The sequence below is a fragment of the Ranitomeya imitator genome, chromosome 8 (genome assembly GCF_032444005.1).
Source record: "Ranitomeya imitator isolate aRanImi1 chromosome 8, aRanImi1.pri, whole genome shotgun sequence".
NCBI lineage: Eukaryota > Metazoa > Chordata > Amphibia > Anura > Dendrobatidae > Ranitomeya > Ranitomeya imitator.
Window position 1 is genome coordinate 79512350 of NC_091289.1, and position 22846 is coordinate 79535195.

The 22846-nt window shown below is 46.9% G+C and overlaps 1 protein-coding gene across 1 annotated transcript in view; it reads right to left on the reverse strand.

Moving 5' to 3' along the window:
- Positions 1–22846, reverse strand: part of LOC138647834 (uncharacterized) — a 140995-nt gene that overhangs the window by 109483 nt on the left and 8666 nt on the right. The window contains exon 2 of the mRNA XM_069737116.1: positions 16920–16949. Within this exon, the coding sequence (XP_069593217.1) occupies positions 16920–16949 (30 nt within the window). The remainder of the gene's footprint in view (positions 1–16919; positions 16950–22846) is intronic.

Below are 22846 nucleotides of genomic sequence, written 5' to 3' on the forward strand. Positions count from 1 at the left end.
TAGAGGATGAGGAATTCAAGGGGAAATGGGAGGATCTAACCAATAATTGCTCTAAGGGCTTTATGATTCTTCTCAAACAAATGAACCAGAAATCATTGGAAAGTATGGAGGCTGAGATTGATGGCTTACAAGCCACCCTACATAAAGACATGACAGGGGAGTCTCTCAAAAAGTTGAATGATGAGGTTGACATCGAGCTTCAGAGATGGGCTAGTGATATTCAGTCTACCAAGGCCAAGAAATTTCAGCGAGATGCCCAGGACAAACAACTATGCCGAGTATATAGATGGCAGAACTCCTTTGGACGGTCTCGTGTCAGATCTAGGAATAACTATCAGTCCAGATCTAGATCCACCTCCACACGGTCCAATAGATCTACTTATGATGATGATCTAACCATCATGCCGCAACCCAGTGGTTCAACCCCTGTGGGATCTATTGATAATAAAAGAATGGCTACAAGACAACTTGCCAAAACCAAGACTACTGGAGGGAGGGCCGCCCAGGTAAATACGCAGGGGCAATTGCAGGTAGTGAATTTGTCTACACATATTCTTTCAGTGAACCAGGTGGATGTTCTCAGTAGAGGCTTGACATTCTCCCCCACTAATTCTTTTAATTATTTTTCAGCATTAAAAGATCTTCATTTGTTCTCACGTAAGCTGATTCTCAAGAAACTTCATACTAGTAGATACAGCGACGTTGAGATGAGCGAAAGTGAGAGAGAGACCCTTCGTGATTTGGAGGATTTGCTTGAGGAACAACGAATATCTAGCCCAAGTAAGTTTCCACCTTCCACTCATCCTAAATCCGCCAGGTTCCCCCCCTTGTCCTTGTCGCCAGCGATTGAAATCTTCACCAAACTGGTGGGTGATGATTTCAAAAAACTATCTTCACGGCGTACATATGATAATCTAACGTCACAACAACGCCATGCCATCAAACAATTGAAAGAAATGAAAGACGTAGTATTTAAACCGGCGGACAAGGGGGGGAACGTGGTGGTTTGGCCTTGTGTGAAATACGAGCGGGAAGTTTTCCGACAACTTAAGGACTCTAATACTTACCTCAAGCTCTCCTCCAATCCCATGGTCTCTTTCTCACGGGAGCTACAAAAAATATTGGTGGGGGCCTTTGAAGCCAACATCATTACCAAACAGGTACTTGACGGATTAACCGTCAAGTTACCTAGGGTCCCCACATTCTATTTATTGCCTAAGATCCACAAGGATGCCCTTAACCCTCCGGGACGTCCAATTGTGTCAGGTATTGATGGCATTTGTGATCCTGTGTGTCAATTCATCGACTTTTATCTCAAACCATTCGTTGAAACTCTACCGTCATACATTAAAGACACTACGGATGTCCTGTCGAGGGTTGATGGCATCCTTGTGGATCATGATACAATTCTAGTTACAGCCGTCGTCGAGCGTTTATATACGTGCATAGATCACTCCCATGGGCTAGATGCTGTTCGCCGCTTTCTGGGGGCCTCCGACCTGGGCGGCCCTCTGTGTGAGCTTATCCTCGAGCTGGTGGAGTACATCCTCACCCACAATTTTTTCGTCTTTAAGGATAATTTTTATTTACAGATACGTGGCACGGCCATGGGCGCGGCTTGTGCGCCCTCGTACGCCAACCTCTTCCTTGGCGCCTGGGAGAGGGGGATTTTTGGTGACGAGGGCCCACCTGCCGCAGCCCATGTGCTGTGCTGGTATCGTTATATTGACGATATTTTGTTTTTGTGGGGGGGGTCTGCCCGCCAGCTCGGGGATTTTATGCAGACTTTAAATAACAACAGATTAAATATACGGCTTACATATACTTCTAGTAAGGTTGCGGTGGACTTCCTGGATATCCGTCTGGAGATCGATTCCGACCGGCGCATCCAGACGGATGTCTTCAGGAAGTCCACCTCTGTCAACTCTTTATTGCACGCTACTTCTGCTCACTATCCTGCCACCGTGAGGGCCGTCCCGGTCGGACAGTTCCTCAGGATGCGGCGAATTTGCTCCTCTGAGGTTAAATTCGAATCACAGGCGAACGATCTAAAACAGAGGTTTTTGGCTCGTGGCTATAGCCGCAGATCTATTAAAGCCGGCTATGATCGTGCCCGCAGAACCCCACGGAGTGACCTATTGCACTGTACCACTCGACGTCGGGCTGAAGATGGAGGTGGACAAATTAGATTCATTTCCACCTTCAATCATGAGTGGGAGAGCATGCGTTCAATCCTCATAAAGCACTGGCCTGTCCTTAAGACTGAACCGTCCCTGCGTGTCGCCCTGGGTGACCTACCCTCTATGACTCCAAGAAGGGGGATGAATCTTGGTGACATGTTGGTCAGGAGCCATTACATCCCCACTCTGGCAAACCCTTTTGGTACCACTGGTCCGCGCCCAGGTTGCATCCCGTGTGGGCACTGTCTTGCCTGCGCCAATGTCCTGCGCTGCTCCGATTTTAAGTCTAGTGATGGCTCTAGAATCTTCCAAATCAGACAACGCATTTCTTGCGGGACTACGAACATCATATATTATGCCACTTGTCCTTGCCCGAAGATTTACGTGGGTCTCACTACACGTGAATTTAGGGTTCGAGTACGTGAGCATGTGCGGGACATTGACGCGGCCAGGACGGTGCCCACAGGGACTGAATTAAAAACGCTCCCCCGACATTTTCAGTTGCATCACAATTGTAACTCAAAATTATTTTCTGTTCGGGGGATTGATGCATTACATCTGGGCGTGAGGGGCGGGGATAATAAAAAACGGCTCGCACAGATCGAAACAAAATGGATTGTTATGCTGGATTGTATGACTCCTAGAGGTCTTAACGAGTCCTTGAGCTTTGCTCCGTATCTCTAGCCATTTGTCATCTTTTAGGCTCTGTATATATGGGTTTCCATCATTTACCTGCCGGATTAATTTTTCTGTTTTTAAAGTTTTGTCTCTATTTTTAATCTTTGTTTTTTCGTTTCTATTATGAGTAATTGTTTCTACCTGTGGGCTCTCTACTGACCGCTGCCTCCTTCCCCCTCTGGTCGTTTGGATTCATCACGTCATTACTTACATCATCTATTGAGACGTTAATGCCTATGTGAACTGAAGCTGGATGTGTGCTATCTGATTACTATTAATGGACCTTTTTTACTTTGTATTATGGTATATAACTGTAGGATGGTATTTACATATGTGCACACTGCTGCATTATACGATATGAATTTCAGTTGTATTTTCCATATTTGCAAAATGTATGTGTCCATGCATTGCCACCCTCTTTAAGCCATGACCCTTTTTTTCTTCGGATATCTATCCATTTGTCACTAGCACTTTAGCATCATATGGTACATACCAGCGGCACCTCTCTACCTGGGGTCTGGTAATACTTTGCCGCACCCCCTCTCGTCTCACTCCTTTATGACATTTGGGGTTATTATGCTCCCATTGCCGGCCAGTATTTGTGGCAGCTATTGCTGTCCTCTCTTGGCATCGCCCGGCTGATGGGCGGCTCTCCCATGTGGGCGGGCGTCTGTGTGCTTTGTGCGGGCGCTCCGGGATGTTTCCCGGCGCGTGCGCCCTGGGCCTGACGCCCAGCCCCCATGGGAGACCTGTCCGTCGCCGTGCGCATGCGCCGCTGGTGCCGCCATCATTGGCCGGATATGGACATGTGACGGAGGTCAGCTAGGTTATTAGCAGGTCCTGGTCGCCCTTCACTCAGTACTCCCTTGAAGAAGCGGCGTGTTTTAGCCGCGAAACGCGCGTCGGGGACGTTATCCTGGCGGGATTCCCCTCCTCTGTTGCCCCTTTGAGCCGGTAAGCTGACTTGCGTTGACCTACTATACTTGCACTTTGGCTATTTGGATTGGCATCGTATTACTGGTCAGCCTGCCGCTTTGCACTAGGTCACATTGCATAGGAAGGCTCTCTACATTCTCTTTCTTCCATGTTCTTTATGTGCGATTTAGGGACTCTAGAGGGGTGGTTCTCCCCTTGTCTATGTTAATCGTGGAAATATCTGCACCTTAAATATTACTGATGTATGTTGTTTTTAATGTTTGTATTAATAAAGCAATTGTTTATATTATGCTCCGGGTTCTCCTATCTTTATTCATGCTTCAGAGGCTGTGCGAACAGAGGCGTGCTGTAATTTATTTGTGGGAGGATACACATACACGGGCAGGCACTTGTATGACAGACATGGAGTTGTCTGGTGTGTAGTGGTCAAAGCTACAAGAGCTCTGTCAAGTCCTTCAATGTTTTGCGGAATGCACACGGCTGGTAAGTGCAGACGATGCCATCATAAGCATGAGCATCCCACTAATGCGTCTGCTGATGCAAAGTTTGGTGCACATTAAGGAGCAGGGGTCTGCAGCCGAGGAGGAGGGAAGCCTTGATGACAGTCAGCCATTGTCTGCTCAGGGAACTCTCCTGGACGAGGTGGCGGATGAAGAGGAGGAGGAGGATGATGGGGATGAATATTTATGGGAGGAGGATGCTTCTCAGGGGGCAATAGAAACTGGTTGCGTTGCAAGGTCAGGTACAGGGTTTTTGCGGGACACAACTGATGTTGATTTGCACGAAAGTGCTCCTCAACCAAGCAGTGAATTGACACCTGGAACATTGGCCCACATGGCTGATTATGCCTTGCGTATCCTAAAAAGGGACCCCCGCATTATTAAAATGATGACCGATGATGATAACTGGTTGGCCTGCCTCCTAGATCCACGATATAAAGGAAAATTACAAAATATCATGCCACATGAGCACCTTGAGCAAATATTGGCTACCAAACAAGCAACTCTTTTAGACCGTTTGGTTCAGGCATTCCCAGCATACAGTGGCGGTGATTGTTCTCACACAAGCTGTAGGGGGCAACATGGCTGAGGTGTTAGAGATGCACAAATCCGAAGTGGCGTTGGACAGAGGGGTTTTATGACCAGGTGGTGGAGTGATTTCGCAATGTTCGCAGACACGACAGGTACTGCTGCATCAATTCAAAGTGACAGGAGACAGCATTTGTCCAGTATGGTTACGAACTATTTTTTGTCCCTTATCGATGTTCTCCCTCACAGGTCATTCCCCTTTGATTACTGGGCATCTAAAATAGACACCTGGCCTGAATTGGCAGAATATGCATTACAGGAGCTCGCTTGCCCTGCTGCTAGTGTGCTATCAGAAAGAGTCTTCAGTGCTCCTGGTTTAATAATGACTGAAAAAAGGACACGTCTGGCTACCCAAAATGTTGATGATCTAACCTTCATTAAAATGAACCAATCATGGATTTCAAATTATTTTGCCCCACCTTCCACTGCTGACACGTAGCTTGCCTGAAAAATGTCTTGCTTTTGGCCTCCTCTTACTGACTGCTCCAATCCCCCCATTTTCAGCTGCTGAATGTTAATACTTTGGTCCACTACCACTGTCTGCTACTCAGCAGAGGAGCCCACCCCTGTACCTCGCTATGCCACCTGTTTGTTTATGAACAATTTTTTGGCAGACATTTAGCCCACTTTATTATTTGGGCGTACTAACTGTGTCAGCCACTCATTAAAGTTGTCGTCCACTGAATAAAACAATGCCACCTGTTTAGTCCTGTTACCTATTTTGAACTGCATTTAGCCTATTTACTTATTTGGGCCTAGTAACTGTGTCTGCCACTCATTACAGTTTTCTTCCACTGAACAAAGCAATGCCGCCAGTTTTGTCCTGTTACCTATTCTGAACTGCATTTAGCCCACTTTATTATTTGGGCCTACTAACTGTGTCAGCCACTCATTACAGTTGTCCTCCACTGAATAAAGCAAAGCCGCCTGTTTAGTCATGTTACCAATTTTGAACTGCATTTAGCCTACTTACTTATTTGGGCCTAGTAACTGTGTCAGGCACTCCTTACAGTTGTCCTCCGCTGAACAAAGCAATGCCGCCAGTTTAGTCCTGTTACTAATTTTGAACTGCATTTGGCCTACTTACTTATTTGGGCTTAGAAACTGTGTCTGCCACTCATTACAGTTTTCCTCCACTGAACAAAGCAATGCCGCCTGTTTAGTCCTGTTAGCAATTTTGAACTGCATTTGGCCTACTTACTTTTTTGGGCCTAGTAACTGTGTCAGCCTCTCATTACAGTTGTCCTCCACTGAACAAAGCAGTGCCGCCTGTTTAGTCCTGTTACCAATTTTGAACTGGATTTAGCCTACTTTCTTATTTTGGGTCTATAGCTGTGCTTCCTTCTCATCCTGCCCATTGGCCAGCCACTGCTAGATGAGTCTACTGGTACATTGACCCAGACCACTACATTCCCCTTGCACTCTACACAGCCAGAATCTGACCTTGCTGAAAGTCAGATTCCCCTTCTCACATACTATACCACCTTACACGGGGACAAAGAGTAAGGTGCCGATGAAAGTGCAGGTTCTTTCATTAGGTGGAGAGGCATACTCGTTTGTGACGTCACTGGCACAGGGCCCCTCATAGTACGCAAAAGTGTCTCTGCCGGTGGGAGGCGCCACCCGCCGTCAAACACACCACCGTACTATGAGGGGCCTTGTGCGAGTGCCAATGCCAACGAGTGGGCCCCTACTGCTCGGTCAGGATCACAGCACTTGCAAAGTCGAAATACTTACCTCTCCCTGCTCCACCGCCGTGACGTATTCCGCGTTTCCCGGGCCCACGAAAATCTTGAGTCAGCCCTACCCCCCACAACTTTAGCCAAATGACCCCCAGTTTTCAATGCCTAACTATTATTATGAAGTTAATTAAGATTGACAAGCATCAGTAATACGAATTGATATTTTTGGCATTAAAATGGGCACTGTAGGTGTTTTCCTGTTCTCCACTCACTGCCGACTTTGATTCCCCATTGATTTGCATTGGGTTATGTGTTTCGGTCAGCCTCCAACTTTTCGCAATAATCGGCCGATTTCACCCGACCCGACTTTTGACAAAGTCGGGTTTCGCGAATCCCGACTCAATCCAAAAAAAGTAAAAGTCGCTTAACTCTAATATTGACTATGTTAAGATTTTTTATATTTTGTCAGATATTTATGTTTCACTACTTCCATGCTCTTCACCTTCTTTTTTTACTTCTCCCACACTTTCTCCTTCATCATCCTCAGCGGCAGCATCTTTTTCATCAACTTGTCCCTCACCTTATTCATCTTCTTCTTCTTCACCTTCTTACTACAATTCTTTTTTTTTACATATACTTCATATTTTTTTATTCAACTATTATTCTTCTTCATATTCTACTTCTTCATCTTCTTCATATTCTTCTTCTTCATCATATTCTTATTTGTGACAGGCGTTCCTGTAGTTGTTATCTATAAAAGTTTGAAGATTACACCTTCCGTTCTGCCTGTCACAAAAGATTAACAACAGGATTTGTCAGCGTTCAGTTTGGCCTGCAGCCACAGGTTTTTTCCAGGGGCACCACGAGGAGGAACGGACTCACTCCCATACACTGCTTAGTCTTCTTCTGCTTATAATTTAGATAATATCTTTTGCTCTGATTTTTAGTCTTATGCTTAATGTTCTTCTGCTTTTTGTTCTGCAGCTTCTTGTTCTTCTGCTTCTTGGTCTTCCGGGTCGTCATCTCCAGGGTTGTCGTCTCCAGGGTCGTTGTCTCTGGGGTCGTCGTCTTCTTCGGGGTGGTCTTCAGGATCGTAGTCTCCGGGGTCGTCGTCTCCCGGGTTGTCGTCTTCTTCGGGGTGGTCTTCAGGGTCGTCTTCTTTAGAGTCGTCGACAGGGAGATCCAGAGTGATTACCAAAAACTATTTCCAAAAGCTTTGACTTGGAAATGTAGCAGAAGGTACAAGAAGACTGATGAACTGCCGAGAACCAGCTGATGGTACTGGAACCCGGATGGCTACCTGAAGGTACAAGAGCCAATGGAACTATCGAGGACATGCTGACGGTACTGGAACCCGGTTACTAAGCAGGAGGTACCCATGCCAGAGAGCACTACCAAGGACCACCAGACATTGGTGGAACTCGGATACCCAGAAGGAGGCACCTAAGTCAAAGGCTCTGCCTGGAACCAGCTGATGGTACTGGAACCAGGATGGAGAGCAGAAGGTACAAGATCAAAAGACACTGCCGAGTATCAGCTGACGGTACTGGAACCCGAATGGGTAGCAGAAGGTACAAGAGCCAATGGAACTACCGTGGACCAGCTGATGGTACTGGAACCCAGTTACTAAGGAGGAGGTATCCGTGCCAGAAAGCACGACCAAGGACCACCAGATGATGGTAGAACTTGGATACCCAGAAGGAGGCACCTAAGCCAAAGGCTCTGCCTGGAACCAGCTGACAGTGCTTGATCCAGGGGGATCTATTCAAAATTGTCTTCCAAAGAACCAGCTAATGGTGCTGGAACTCACATAGGCAGCAGAAGGTCCACAGGAAAAAAAAAATTGCTATGCCGCGAGCCGGTCGTAGTTACCGAAAACCCACAGTCCTACAGGGGGAGCTTGTCCTATTGACACTATGGAACTAGCCTTGATTGCCAGTTCCCGCAGCCCACATAGGAAGCACCGAAACTGCAGGCACCATAGAGTTGTCTATCCCGACAGCAACACGACAGGACAATGTTTTGGAGGCAAAGTGACCTTGACATTACCCGGAAACAGCTGGCGTGCTGGAACCAGGCTGGGCAGGAGGGAGTACACATGCCAAAGACACTTCTGAGCAGCAACTGACGGTGTTGGAGCCCAGAGATTACATGAGAAACAGAGTGTAGGCTGAGGCCTAATTGGAGCAAGTTTAAAATCTGTAGTGGTGTCAATGTGGAGGGAGCCGGGGAAATTGCCGCACACACAGCAGGGGATCAGCTGACGTTACTGAACCCCAAAACACTGGAGCATATGTTGACTGTGCAGACAGCACTTCCGAGCAGCAACTGGCGGTGTTGGAGCCCAGATATTACAGGAGAAAGAGAGTGTAGGCTGAGGCCTAATTGTAGCAAGTTGAAAGGGAACCTGTAACCCCCCAGGCATTTGTAACTAAAAGAGCCACCTTGTGCAGCACTAATGCTGCACAAGGAAAGGGTGGCTCTTTTACTTATGCTCCTTGCATACGCTGAAGTTAACACTTATAAAATGTGCCCCCTCATAACGTGAAACCGTCGCGGATGTGGGACTTTCCTTCGTAATGAGATGCAGCACAGCCATCATTCATACCCCCTTGGTGCCTGGCGCCACCTCCTCAGCGTTGTTTGAATCTGTTCCGGAGCCTGAGCTGTTATGTTATCCCTTGGGCATGCGCAGTTAGCGCTGCCCATCTTCTGACATCATTTGTTGTCAGGCTGACTGCTCCTGTGCGGCTGCGCTGCCCGAGATCCTGCCCAGCAGTGTCTTCTGATTTATTCACACTGCGGGGCTAGGATTCATGGGCATGCCGAGTGCATATCTTCACCTCTCACTCATCTCCTTCCGCCTCCTTCAGACTATGCGGCGTCAGCTGATCCCTAAGCGCATGCCATGGTGACAGAGGAGCAACTGTTGACTGTGCGGACAGCAACTGGCGGTGTTGCAGCCCAGGGTAAATGCAAAAAACTGGCAGGAGAACTTGCTGCACACACAGCAGGGGAACAGCAGGCGATACTGAACCCCAATAACAGAGGAGCAACTGTTGACTGTGCGGACAGCACTTATGGGCAGGAACTGGCGGTGTTGGAGCCCAGGGTCAATGCAAGAAAATGGCAGGAGAAGTTCCCGCACACAGCAGGGGAACAGCTGGCGTTACTGAACCCCAAAAACAGGAGCAACTGTTGACTGTGCAGAGAGCACTTCCGTGCAGCAACTGGCGGTGTTGAAGCCCAGGGTAAATGCAAAAAAATGGCAGGAGAACTTGCAGTACACACAGCAAGGGAACAGCTGGCGTTACTGAACCCCAATAACAGAGGAGCAACTGTTGACTGTGCGGACAGCACTTCCGTGCAGCAACTGGCGGTGTTGGAGCCCAGGGTCAATGCAAAAAAATGGCAGAAGAACTTGCCGCACACACAGAAGGGGAACAGCTGGCGTTAATGAACCCCAATAACAGAGGAGCAACTGTTGACTGTGCGCACAGTACTTCTGGGCAGCAACTGGTGATATTGGAGCCCAGGGTCAATGCTAGAAGCATAGTTAAGGCCAAGGCCTAATTATAGCAAGTTAAATATCTGTTGTAGTCTTAGTGTGGAGGGAGCAGGAGAAATTGCTGCACACACAGCAGGGGAGCAGCTGGTGTTACTGAACCCCAATAACAGAGGAGCAACTGTTGACTGAGCAGACAGCACTTCCGAGCAGCAACTGGAGGTGTTGGAGCCCAAGGTCAATGCTAGAAGCTGAGTGGAGAAATTGCCGCACACACAGCAGGGGAGCAGCTGACGTTACTGAACCCCAATAACACAGCAGCAAGTGTTGACTGTGCAGACAGCACTTCCAGGCAGCAACTGGCGGTGTTGGAGCCCAGGGTCAATCATGGTGTAGGCCGAGGCCTAATTGAAGCAAGTTTAATATCTGAAGTAGTGTGAGTGTGGAGGTACCAGGAGCAATTGCCGGATACACAGCAGGGGAGCAGCTGATGTTCCTCGGCCACCTTGGTTGCAGAAATACTTGACAAGGCCACCGTTTCTGGATATCGGGTGGCATAATCCACAACAGTGAGAATGTACTGTTTTCCAGATTTACTTGGTTTAGCCAGGGGTCCAATAAGCCAGGGTTCTTCTATTATTGGGAGCGGTTGCAGGGGAGCCTTTGGGTGATCTCCGGGTCGCCCTCTACGCTGACATATGTCACAAGTTCGGCAGAAATGCGCTACGGCTTGAGAAATTCCCGGCCAATAGAAAGTTTGAGTCAATCGTCTCTCCGTGCGAGTTTTGCCTTGATGGCCAGCAGTAGGAATCTCATGAGCAAGGTGTAATAGGGAAATTCTAAATTCTGTACTTCTGAGGAACAATCAGCTGTTTGCTATAAGTCCAGGGCTTATCTAGGGTGTTGGCATTGGTAATCCGATATAGAAGTTCATTTTCTCTGATAATTCTTTCCCTGTTCTCCCCTAGCTGCCCTATCTCAGCTCGAGCTCTAAAACTAGCAAGGGTGGGGTCAGTCTCTACCTCTTGTCTAAACTGAACTTTATCCCAAGTAACTTTCATATTATCACCACAAGAAGAATCACTCACCGGCTGTGACGGCAGTTCTGGTGGCCCCATTTCCATGGATGGGTTGTACACATCCACATCCACTGCTCTCTTGGCTTGACTTCTGGTTAACGCACCGACAATGTGGCAATGAAGATTTCCCACATCATTTCCTAGAAGAACATCTGCATGGACTGAATCCAGCTCTTCTCCTGGTGAGGGGGTCTGTAGATAATGAACAGGCAAAGGCGGTCTGTAGCTGTTCTGCCTCCGAACACCTGGTCATTGGAATTGCAGATGCCCACTCTGCCCACATCCATAACATCTGCGCTCTGGGAGTTCCCTCATGGTGGGTGCTGAGGTTACAGTCTGTCTGGAGCTTCTAGCTGCTTCCAAAGCGATCTGCCTCTCCAGCAATGCCATCTCCTGAGCTCTGTGAATGGCCTCACTCTTATCTTCTATGGTGGCCTCTTCTCCCAGCAATGCTATTTCCTCCTCGTACCACACAACCCACGGACTTTTTTGGGTATTTACCTCCAGCTGCCGTTCGCTTCCGCAGTCACAGATGGAGGTGGGGTCTTGCCTCAGCTAAGAATCCCCACTCCTTCTCCTTCAAGGGTCAACTCACATCTGATCTCAAAAATAAGAATGGATTGTCTGAGTTCCTGGGATCAGCCAATGAAGGGGGTAAGGGTCACACCTTCTATTCAATGGTTGGGTCCACCAGAAGATTCTAGACTGGTCGGCTCCACTTAGTCTATTCAGTATGTGCATTTGACTAGCCACCTGCTGTGAGGAAGAATGGCTATTCCTTCACTAGTGTTGTGGACAAAGCTTAATTACATTATAGCTCAGGGCTTCAAGTATTGGGGAAAAAAGACAGGTTAGTTACATACATCCCATGACTTTGCAAAATGTACAGTAAATACAACCAAAGAGAAGTCGCATCACATCATGACATATTATACAAAATACAGGACAGGGAAAAAAATGCAGATCATGACAGTAACGTTACTGAAACCCTATAACACTGGGTCATGTGTTGACTGTGCAGATGGCACTTCTGAGCAGCAACTGGCGGTGTTGGAGCCCAGGGATTACAGTTCAGGTGGTAGAAACATGAACACAACAGGAGACCTGGATACTGTTGCCAACCAATTATTTAATCTGGAAGAGGAGAGGCAAATTCCTGCGAGATCCAGGCCTTGTTCATTTTCAGAAAAGTAAGCCAGTCAACATTATCGGAGGATAGTCGCATGCGACCATCTGTTAGTATACCACCTGCGGCACTAAAGGCGCGTTCCGATAATACACTAGCAGTATGGCAAGCCAGCACCTCCAATGCATACTGGCAAAGCTCTGGACATGTATCCAGCTTAGAGACCTAAAACTTGAAGGGGGAAGAGCCATCTGGGAGGACACTGAGAGGGCAAGACATGTAGTCTGTCACCATCTGACGGAAACGTTGCCTCCTGCTGACAGGAGCCATCTGTGGTGGTGTAGACATTTGTGGTGGGCACACAAAACTTTGCCACATTTGGGCCATACTGGTCTTCCCTTGTGCTGAGGCACTGCTTCTGCTACCTCTTTGTGCAGAGCTTCCTCCACTGCCTCGACGCACTGAGCTGCTTTGTAAAGCACTAGCAGTACTGCTCTCGGTTGGACTGGAGAAGATGATGGAATGCACCAGTGTGTCTTCGTACTCCCGCATTTTACAGTCCCGGTTCAACAGTGTCATGAGGCTTTGTTAGTTGTCCCGGTAGCGAGGATCTAGGAGGGTGTACACCAAATAATCAGCTGTGTTGAGAATGTGGGCGATGCGGCGGTCGTTTCTCAGGCACTGCAGCATGAAATCAACCATGTGCTGCAGACTGCCAACTGGCCAATAAACGCTGTCCCCTGCTTGAGGCATGATCTCTGCCTGCTCTGCATCACCACCCTCCTAGATCTCTCCATGCCTCGCTCTACATACTGACTACTAGAGTATTGTGTAACTCCCTCCTCTGGACAGATGTCTTCCTCCTCCATTGACTCCTCATCCTCCTCACAAAGTGTCCCCTGCCTAGGCCTTTGTGAGGAAACACGTTGCACAGACTGTTCAGAAGCAGATGGCATTTGTGACTCCTCATCCTCATATCGGTCGTAACAGGTAAGCGTTCACGGGTCCATGTGGAGGTGGACTGTGCTGGCTCCTGCAGCGATGATTCAGAAGAACTGGTGTATGAGGAGTCGTCAATGTGTACAGACTGGATTCCTGCAATACATGGAGTTGGCAGAACACGTACAGCACCACTCTCAAGATCTGTACATGGCTCCACAACATTTACCCAATGGGCAGTGAGGGAAAGGTATTGTCCCTGGTCATGGTGACTGGTCCACGCATCGATGGTGAGGTGGACCTTGCTACTGATGGCGTTTAGTAGCGCATGTTCAATGTTTCCCTCCACATGCTTTTGCAGGGCAGGGATGGCTTGCCTGCTAAAATAAAAGCGGCTGGGCATGTTGTATTCTGGGACTGCCAATGCCATCAAGTTACGGAAGGTGTCAGTCTCCACCAGCCTGAATGACAGCATTTCAAGGGACAGTAGTTTTGCAATGCCAGCATTCAGAGCCTGTGCTCTGGGGTGGTTTGCCAAGAATGGCCACCTTTTCTCCCATGCCTGTGCTACCAATGGCTGTAGACTGGGCTGGGAGTGTGAGGATGACAGGGAACGTGGTGCTGTGGGTGGAATTACACTGGGTCTCTGGACAACAGTGCCCGAGGTTCTTCCATGGCGATCCTGTGAGGAAACCGAACAAGCTGTGTGTGAGCTGAAGGAAGAGGCTACAACACGAGCTGAAGAGGTGGTAGGTGCGCCGTAGGTTTGCCTAGGTCTTCAGTGTGTTTTTGTAAATCCACCACGTGATTGGTCCGCACATGTTTCCACATATTTGTGGTATTGAGGTTGCTGACACATTTCCCTCTCTTGATTTTCTAATTACACAGCTTGCATTTGACAAAGCAAATGCCATCTGCAACTGTGTCCAAAACAGACCAGGCACTGCAAGTCTTGGGAGCGCTCGTTTTGGCTTTTGGAAGAGGCGTGCTCCTAATGGGTGCCGAAGTGGAGGCTATAGGCAATGCAGTCTTCCCCCTCCCTCTCCCTCTTTGGGCCATTCGGGGAATCTCTTCCTCAGAGCTGCTCCCACCACCTTCCTGTACCTCGCGCCATGATGGGTTAAGGACCTCATCATCTACACTACTCTCTTCCAACAACTGCTTCTCCTGGGTAGTCTCGGCAGCACAGTACGCACCAGAAAGTGGCACCTGAGTCTAATCATCAGATGCGTACTGAGGTGTGCTGACCGTAGGCACTGGTCCACCTGCCTCTTCAGTTTGAGAGAGATAAAGCAGTTGCACATCACTGCATACTGCCTCTTCTTCAGTTTCTCGAATGCTGCTTGGCTGGCCCTCTCTTTCCAAGCAAAGAGATTCAGAGAACATAAGTAGAGATGGCTCCTATCCTGGGCTCTCTGACTGCCTGGGCAATTTGGCAGGTGGTGAAGAGATAGATGGGTGCTCTTCAGTGCTCTGTGCCTGAGAGGATGTGGCACTAATTGAAGTCGATGCATTAGCTGCCATCCATCCGACAACGGCTTCAATTTGTTCGTCCCGCATCAGTGGGGTACGGCGAGCTCCTGCAAAGCTGCGCATGAATGACTGTTCCCTGCGTGGCCTACACAACTCTAAAGTGGAGAGTTTGGTGAACTTTATAAACTTTTAGTTTTTTTTGCAGAACAGACTACAGCGTGAGCTGAACTCACAGAGACCTTGCAGACAGCCGTGAACGGCGCTGCAAGGCCAAAAAATGCTCCTCTATGTACTCCTATATAGTGTTTTTCCACAATCTAGCAGGATGCGGATGGTAACCCACTAATAGAATAAATCAGGAAAAATGTGCAGCAGGCAGCACTAATTGAAAAAAGGACAATGGAACAGTATGAGGTAGTGACACACGCTGAGCTGACTATAACCAGCTGTGGCTGCAGAACAGACTACAGCGTGAGCTGAACTCACATAGAGACCTTGCAGACAGCCGTGAATGGTGCTGCAAGGCCAAAAAATCTCCTCTATGTACTCCTATATAGAGTTTTTCCACAATCTAGGAGGATACGGATGGAAACCCACTAATAGGATACATCAGGACAAAATGTGCAGCAGGCAGCACTAATTGAAAAAAGGACAATGGAACAGTATGAGGCAGTGACGCACGCTGAGCTGACTATAACCAGCTGTGGCTGCAGAACAGACTACAGAGTGAGCTGCACTCACACAGAGACCTTGCAGACAGCCGTGAACGGCGCTGCAAGGCCTAAATAAGCTCCTCTATGTACTCCTATATAGTGTTTTTCCACAATCTAGCAGGATACGGATGGAAACCCATAATAGGATAAATCGGGACAAAATGTGCAGCAGGCAGCACTAATTAAAAAAAGGACAATGGAACAGTATGAGGCAGTGACGCACACTGAGCTGTCTACAACAGGCTGTAGCTGCAGAACAGACTACAGAGTGAGCTGCACTCACACACACAGAGACCTTGCAGACAGCCGTGAACAGCGCTGCAAGGCAAAAACAAGGTTCTCACACAGCGGTTGCTAAATTAGCCTGGGTAAAGCACAATGAAGCAAATCGCTATCTCAAACTATCCCTCAGTCAGAACACAGCGTCCTGTCCCTAACTGAATTCACAGCAGAGTGAACCCAAAATTGCGGCGGCAACTTTTATAGTGCATCATGGCATCATTTCCGCAGCCAATCACAGCCATGCCAGTAGTTACATGACTAACATGCATAACAGGATGTGCCCATTGGCTGAATTAAAATCAAACTGGCTCATTGGGAACTTCCGATTCTGGTATCCGATATTGAGAAAGTATCGGAACTCGGTATCGGAATTCCGATACCGCGAATATCGGCCGATACACGATATTTGCAGCATTGGAATGCTCAACACTAGTGTTGACTGTTTGGTATTAGTGCACAAAAAGATAAAAGATACTAGTCTGTATGTAACATTATTCTCACAGATTATGCAGAGCTGGGCAGCCAGCCAGTATGTGTTTTAGGCCGGGATCACACAGACGTGAGATACGGCCGAGTCTCGCAGGTGAAAACCTAGCTCTGGCGCCGGCATTCTGGAGCGGAGCGTGCAGCTCCATGTATTGCTGTGCGGCTGCACGCTTCGCTTTGGAGTGCCGGAGTATGTGTGATCCCAGCCCCAGTAATGGGCTGTAAGCCAGATGCTCTGCATTGCCTGTGTGAATAATGCCACATGCAGACTACTATCCTTTATCTTTTTGGGCACTAAAATACCAAACAGCCAACACTGGATTGAAAGTGGTTGTTTCATTGGTACTGTTGCACCTGTGTTTTTGCCATCATTAATTAGGTCCGCTGTACCCTGCCAGTGCATTTGTTTTGGACGCCTGAGCAGGTAATCATCTCTGCTTTTTTCTCTCTGACTTTTTTCAACTTTTAAGAGGATCTTTTAAGTCCTCTTTTTGTGTCTGTGAGCTTTGATGTATATTACATTACCCTTATTCACAAATGAATGATGAGATGCTGCGTTTTGTGGTGAATTGAGCCAAATCCTAGTCATGTAAGTGGATGGAGGACTCTCTACTGCACAGATGCCCACAATGAGATTCATATGTTCCCCTGTAAACCAGTCTGACCCTGTTCACATGTACTTTAACTATTTTGCAAAAATATGATAGTGAAGGTACTATTTATATGAAAAACATGTAGGTATGGGAACTTACCAATTTGAGCTCCAAGGGCAAGAGCCAAAACTGCAAAAAAAGAATATAAGTCACATTTCAAGCAAAAAATGTAATATTTACTACTGAGACTGTAAAATAAAAGAAGGTTCAAGTCACTTGTGGTATGATAAATTTAAAAAAGTATAGTGTTCAAAAAAATACTTAAAACTTGCAAATGATATCACCTCTTTTTTCTAATTTTGGGGGAAAAAAAAACTTACAATAAATATTTGCAACTGTGGTGTCCAAAAAAGTTTTATCTTTTAACACGTCACATTACTTATTCTACCTGCTAAATACAGTGAAAAAAAGCCAGAATTGCAAGGGAGTTTTGTATAAAAAGTGATGAATAAAATGTACCCCATGATATTGTAGCTTCATTAAAATCCATAGCGCAACCCCCCAAATATCACTGGAATAATAGAAGAGATGGGGGGCTAACATATGGAAACAGAAATTGATTTTTTTATTTTTGAAAAGTAGTAAAACATAAAACAGATATCACTGAATACATACCAACATGTTAACTAATATGTTATTCTTCTTACTTAACTTAACCCCTTAGCGACCGCCGATACGCCTTTTAACGGCGGCCGCTAAGGGTACTTAAACCACAGCGTTAAATAACGGCGCTGTGGAAAAAGTGAATAGCGCCCCCCAGAGTCGGATTTTCTCCGGGGTCTCGGCTGCCGGGGGTAGCCGAGACCCCAGAGAACATGATTCGGGGTTTTTTTTACCCACCCCGCATTTGCGATCGCCGGTAATTAACCATTTACCGGCGATCGCAAAAAAAAAAAAAAAAAAGCGATCTCTTTTTAATTTCTCTGTCCTCCGATGTGATCGCACATCGGAGGACAGAGAAAAGGGGTCCCAGGTGGCCCCCCAATACTTACCTATCTCCCCCGGTGCTCCTCATGGCTCCCGGTGGGCGCCGCCATCTTAAAAATGGCGGGCACATGCGCAGTGCGCCCGCCGGCCGGGGGTAGCCGAGACCCCAAAGAGCATGATCGGGGTCGGTTTTACCGACCCCTGTTTTGCGATCGCCGGTAATTAACTGTTTACCGGCGACCGCAAAAAAAAAAAAAAAGTGAAGTGTAATTCTCTGTCCTCTGATGTGATAGCACATCAGAGGACAGAGAAATAGGGGGATTCGGGGACCCTACAATACTCACCTGCGTCCCTGGATCCTCCTGCTGCTCCTCCTGGCCGCCGGCAAAAGAAAATGGCGGGCGCATGCGCAGTGCGCCCGCCATCTGTCTCCATCTGCTGGCCGGCAGGAGAACAGCAGTTGGGGCTAAAATTAGGGTTAGGGGTAGGGTTAGGGTTAGGGGTAGGGTTAGGGCTAGGGTTAGGGGTAGGGTTAGGGCTAGGGTTAGGGTTAGGGTTAGGGCTAGGGTTAGGGCTAGGGCTAGGGTTAGGGTTAGGGTTAGGGTAAGGGCTAGGGTTAGGGTTAGGGTTAGGGGTAGGGTTAGGGGTAGGGCTAGGGTTAGGGTTAGGGCTAGGGTTAGGGCTAGGGTTAGTGTTAGGGCTAGGGCTAGGGTTAGGGCTAGGGTTAGGGCTAGGGTTGGGGCTAAATTTAGGGTTAGGGTTAGGGCTAAATTTAGGGTTAGGGTTGGGGCTAAATTTAGGGTTAGGCTTCTTTCACACTTACGTCGGTACGGGGCCGTCGCAATGCGTCGGCCCGACATACCGACGCACATTGTGAAAATTGTGCACAACGTGGGCAGCGGCTGTAGTTTTTCAACGCATCTGCTGCCCAATCTATGTCCTGGGGAGGAGGGGGCGGAGTTACGGCCACGCATGTGCGGTCAGAAATGGCGGATGCGACGTACAAAAAAAGTTTAATTGAACTTTTTTTGTGCCGATGGTCCGCCAAAACACAACTGATCCAGTGCACGACGGAGGCGACGTGTGGCCATCCGTCATGATCCGTCGGCAATATAAGTCTATGGGCAAAAAACGCATCCTGCGGGCACATTTGCAGGATCCGTTTCTTGTCCAAAACGACGGATTGCGGCGGATGCCAAACAACGCAAGTGTGAAAGTAGCCTTAGGGCTAGGGTTAGGGTTGGGGCTAAAGTTAGGGCTAGGGTTGGGGCTAAAGTTAGGGTTAGAGTTGGGATTAGGGTTAGGGTTTGGATTAGGGTTGGTATTAGGGTTAAGGTTGGCATTAGGGTTACGCTTGGGATAAGGGTTAGGTTTGGGATTAGGGTTAAGGTTAGGGTTGTGATTAGGGTTAGGGTTAGGGTTGTGATTAGGGGTGTATTGGGATTAGGGTTAGGTTTGAGGTTAGGGTTGAGATTAGTATTAGGGGTGTGTTGGATTTAGGGTTTTGATTAGGGTTATGGTTAGGGTTGACATTAGGGTTGTTTTGGGGTAAGGGTTGTGATTATGGTTAGGGTTAGTGATTAGGATTATGGATCAGGTTGGGATTAGGGTTAGGGGTGTGTTGGGGTTAGGGTTGGAGCTAGAATTGGGGGGTTTCCACTGTTTAGTTACATCAGGGGGTCTCCAAACACGACAGCCAATTTTGCGCTCAAAAAGTCAAATGGTGCTCCCTCCCTTCTGAGCTCTGCCGTGCGCCCAAACAGTGGGTTACCCCCACATATGGGGCATCAGCTTACTCGGGATAAATTGGACAACTTCTGGGGTCCAAGTTCTCTTGTTACCCTTGTGAAAATAAAAACTTGGGGGCTACAAAATCTTTTTTGTGGAAAAATATATATATATTTTTTTATGACTCTGCATTATAAATTTCTGTGAAGCACTTGGGCATTCAAAGTTCTCACCACACATCTATATAAGTTCCTTGGGGGGTCTAGTTTCCAAAACGGGGTCACTTGTAGGGGGTTACTACTGTTTAGGTACATCAGGAGCTCTGCAAACACAACATAACGCCCACAGACCATTTTATCTAAGTCTGCATTCCAAAACGGCGCTCCTTCCCTTCCGAGCTCTGCCGTGTGCCCAAACAGTGGTTTACCCCCACATATGGGGCATCAGCGTACTCGGGATAAATTGGACAACAACTATTGCAGTCCAATTTCTCCTGTTACCCTTGTGAAAATAAAAACTTGGGGGCTACAATATCTTTTTTGTGGAAAAAAAAATATTTTTTATTTTCACGACTCTGCATTCTAAACTTCTGTGAAGCACTTGGGCATTCAAAGTTCTCACCACACATCTATATAAGTTCCTTGGGGGGTCTAGTTTCCAAAACGGGGTCACTTGTGGGGGGTTACTACTGTTTAGGTACATCAGGAGCTCTGCAAACGCAACATAACGCCCACAGACCATTCTATCTAAGTCTGCATTCCAAAATGGCGCTCCTTCCCTTCCGAGCTCTGCCGTGCGCCCAAACAGTGGTTTACCCCCACATATGGGGCATCAGCGTACTCGGGATAAATTGGAAAACAACTATTGCAGTCCAATTTCTCCTGTTACCCTTGTGAAAATAAAAACTTGGGGGCTACAATATCTTTTTTGTGGAAAAAAAAATATTTTTTATTTTCACGACTCTGCATTCTAAACTTCTGTGAAGCACTTGGGCATTCAAAGTTCTCACCACACATCTAGATAAGTTCCATGGGGGGTCTAGTTTCCAAAATGGGGTCACTTGTGGGGGATTTCTACTGTTTAGGTACATCAGGGGCTCTCCAAACGCGACATGGCTTCCGATCTCAATTCCAGCCAATTCTAAATTGAAAAAGTAAAACGGCACTCTTTCTCTTCCAAGCTCTGCGGTGCGCCCAAACAGTGGTTTACCCCCACATTTTGGGTATCGACGTACTCAGGAGAAATTGCACAACAACTTTAGTGGTCTAATTTCTCCTGTTACCTTTGTGAAAATAAAAATTTGTGGGCAAAAAATCATTTTTGTAGAAAAAATGTAATTTTTTTTTTCACGGCTCTACATTATAAACTTCTGTGAAGCACATGGGGGTTCAAAGTGCTCACCACACATTTAGATAAGTTCCTTAAGGGGTCTAGTTTCCAAAATGGGGTCACTTGTGGGGGGTTTCCACTGTTTAGGCACATCAGGGGCTCTCCAAACGCGACATGGCGTCCAATCTCAATTCCAGCCAATTCTACATTGAAAAAGTAAAACGGCGTTCCTTTACTTCCAAGCTCTGCGGTGCGCCCAAACAGTGGTTTACCCTCACATATGGGGTATCGACATATTCAGGAGAAATCGCACAACAACTTTTGTGGTCTAATTTCTACTGTTACCCTTGTGAAATTAAGAATTTGTGGGCGAAAAGATCATTTTTGTTTAAACAAAAGCGATTTTTTATTTTCACGGCTCTACGTTATAAACTTCTGTGAAGCACTTGGGGGTTCAAAGTGCTCACCACACATCTAGATAAGTTCCTTAAGGGGTCTAGTTTCCAAAATCGTGTCACTTGTGGGGAGTTTCCACTGTTTAGGCACATCAGGGGCTCTCTAAACGTGACATGGCGTCCGATGTCAATTCCAGCCAATTCTGCATTGAAAAAGTCAAACGGCGCTCCTTCACTTCTAAGTTCTGCGGTGCGCCCAAAAAGTGGTTTACCCCCACATATGGGGTATTGGCGTATTCAGAAGAAATTGCATAAAAAAATTTATGGTTACATTTCTGTTTTTACACTTGTGAAAATAAAAAAAATGGTTCATTTTTTCCTTCCACATTGTTTCAGTTCCTGTGAAGCACGTAAAGGGTTAATAAACTTCTTGAATGTGGTTTTGAGCACATTGAGGGGTGCAGTTTTTAGAATGGTGTCACACTTGGGTATTTTCTATCATATAGACCCCTCAAAATGACTTCAAATGTGATGTGGTCCCTAAAAAAAAATGGTGTTGTAAAAATGAGAAATTGCTGGTCAATTTTTAACCCTTATAACTCGCTAACAAAAAAAAATTTTGTTTCCAAAATTGTGCTGATGTAAAGTAGACATGTGGGAAATGTTATTTATTAACTATTTTTCGTGACATATCACTCTGATTTAAGGGCATAAAAATACAAAGTTTGAAAATTGCAAAATTTTAAAAATTTTCGCCATATTTCCGTTTTTTTCATAAATAATCGCAAGTAATATCGAAGAAATGTTACCACTAACATGAAGTACAATATGTCACGAAAAAACAATCTCAGAATCAGTGGGATCCGTTGAAGCGTTCCAGAGTTATAACCTCATAAATTGACAGTAGTCAAAATTGCAAAAATTGGCTCGGTCATTAAGTACCAAATTGGCTCTGTCACTAAGGGGTTAACAAACAATGAAAAAAAGAAAACCAAAGAAATAATCATTGAATTGGATTGTTTTTCCAATCCACCAAAGAATTTTTTTTCTCATTTTTCAGTAGATCGTGTGGTGGATTAAATGTTCGCATTTAAATTTAAACTCATCCCTCTAAAGTCAAGCATATGTAGAAACTAGATGGTGGCCCGATACTAACGCATCGGGTATTCTAGAATATGCATGTCCACGTAGTATATTGCCCAGTGACGTAGTATATTGCCCAGCCACGTAGTACATTGCCCAGCCACGTAGTACATTGCCCAGCAACGTAGTATATTGCCTAGTGGCGTAGTATATTGCCCAGCCACATAGTATATTGCCCAGCCACGTAGTATATTGGCCAGTCATGTAGTATATTGCCCAGCTACATAGTATATTGCCCAGCCACGTATGTAACAGGTTAAAAAATAAAAAAAGAAACATATACTCACCCTCCGAAGGCCCCTTGTAGTCCTGTCGCCTGTGTGCGGTGCACGCGGCAGCTTCCGATGCCAGGGTTAGTGTGAGCGCAGGACCTGTGATGACGTCGCGGTCACATGACCGTGACGGCATGGAAGGTCCTTCTCGCATAGCATCTTTTTAACCGGAACCTGCCGCTTGCACTGCCGAGGACAGCATGCACGTCAGAGGGTGAGAATAACCTTTTTT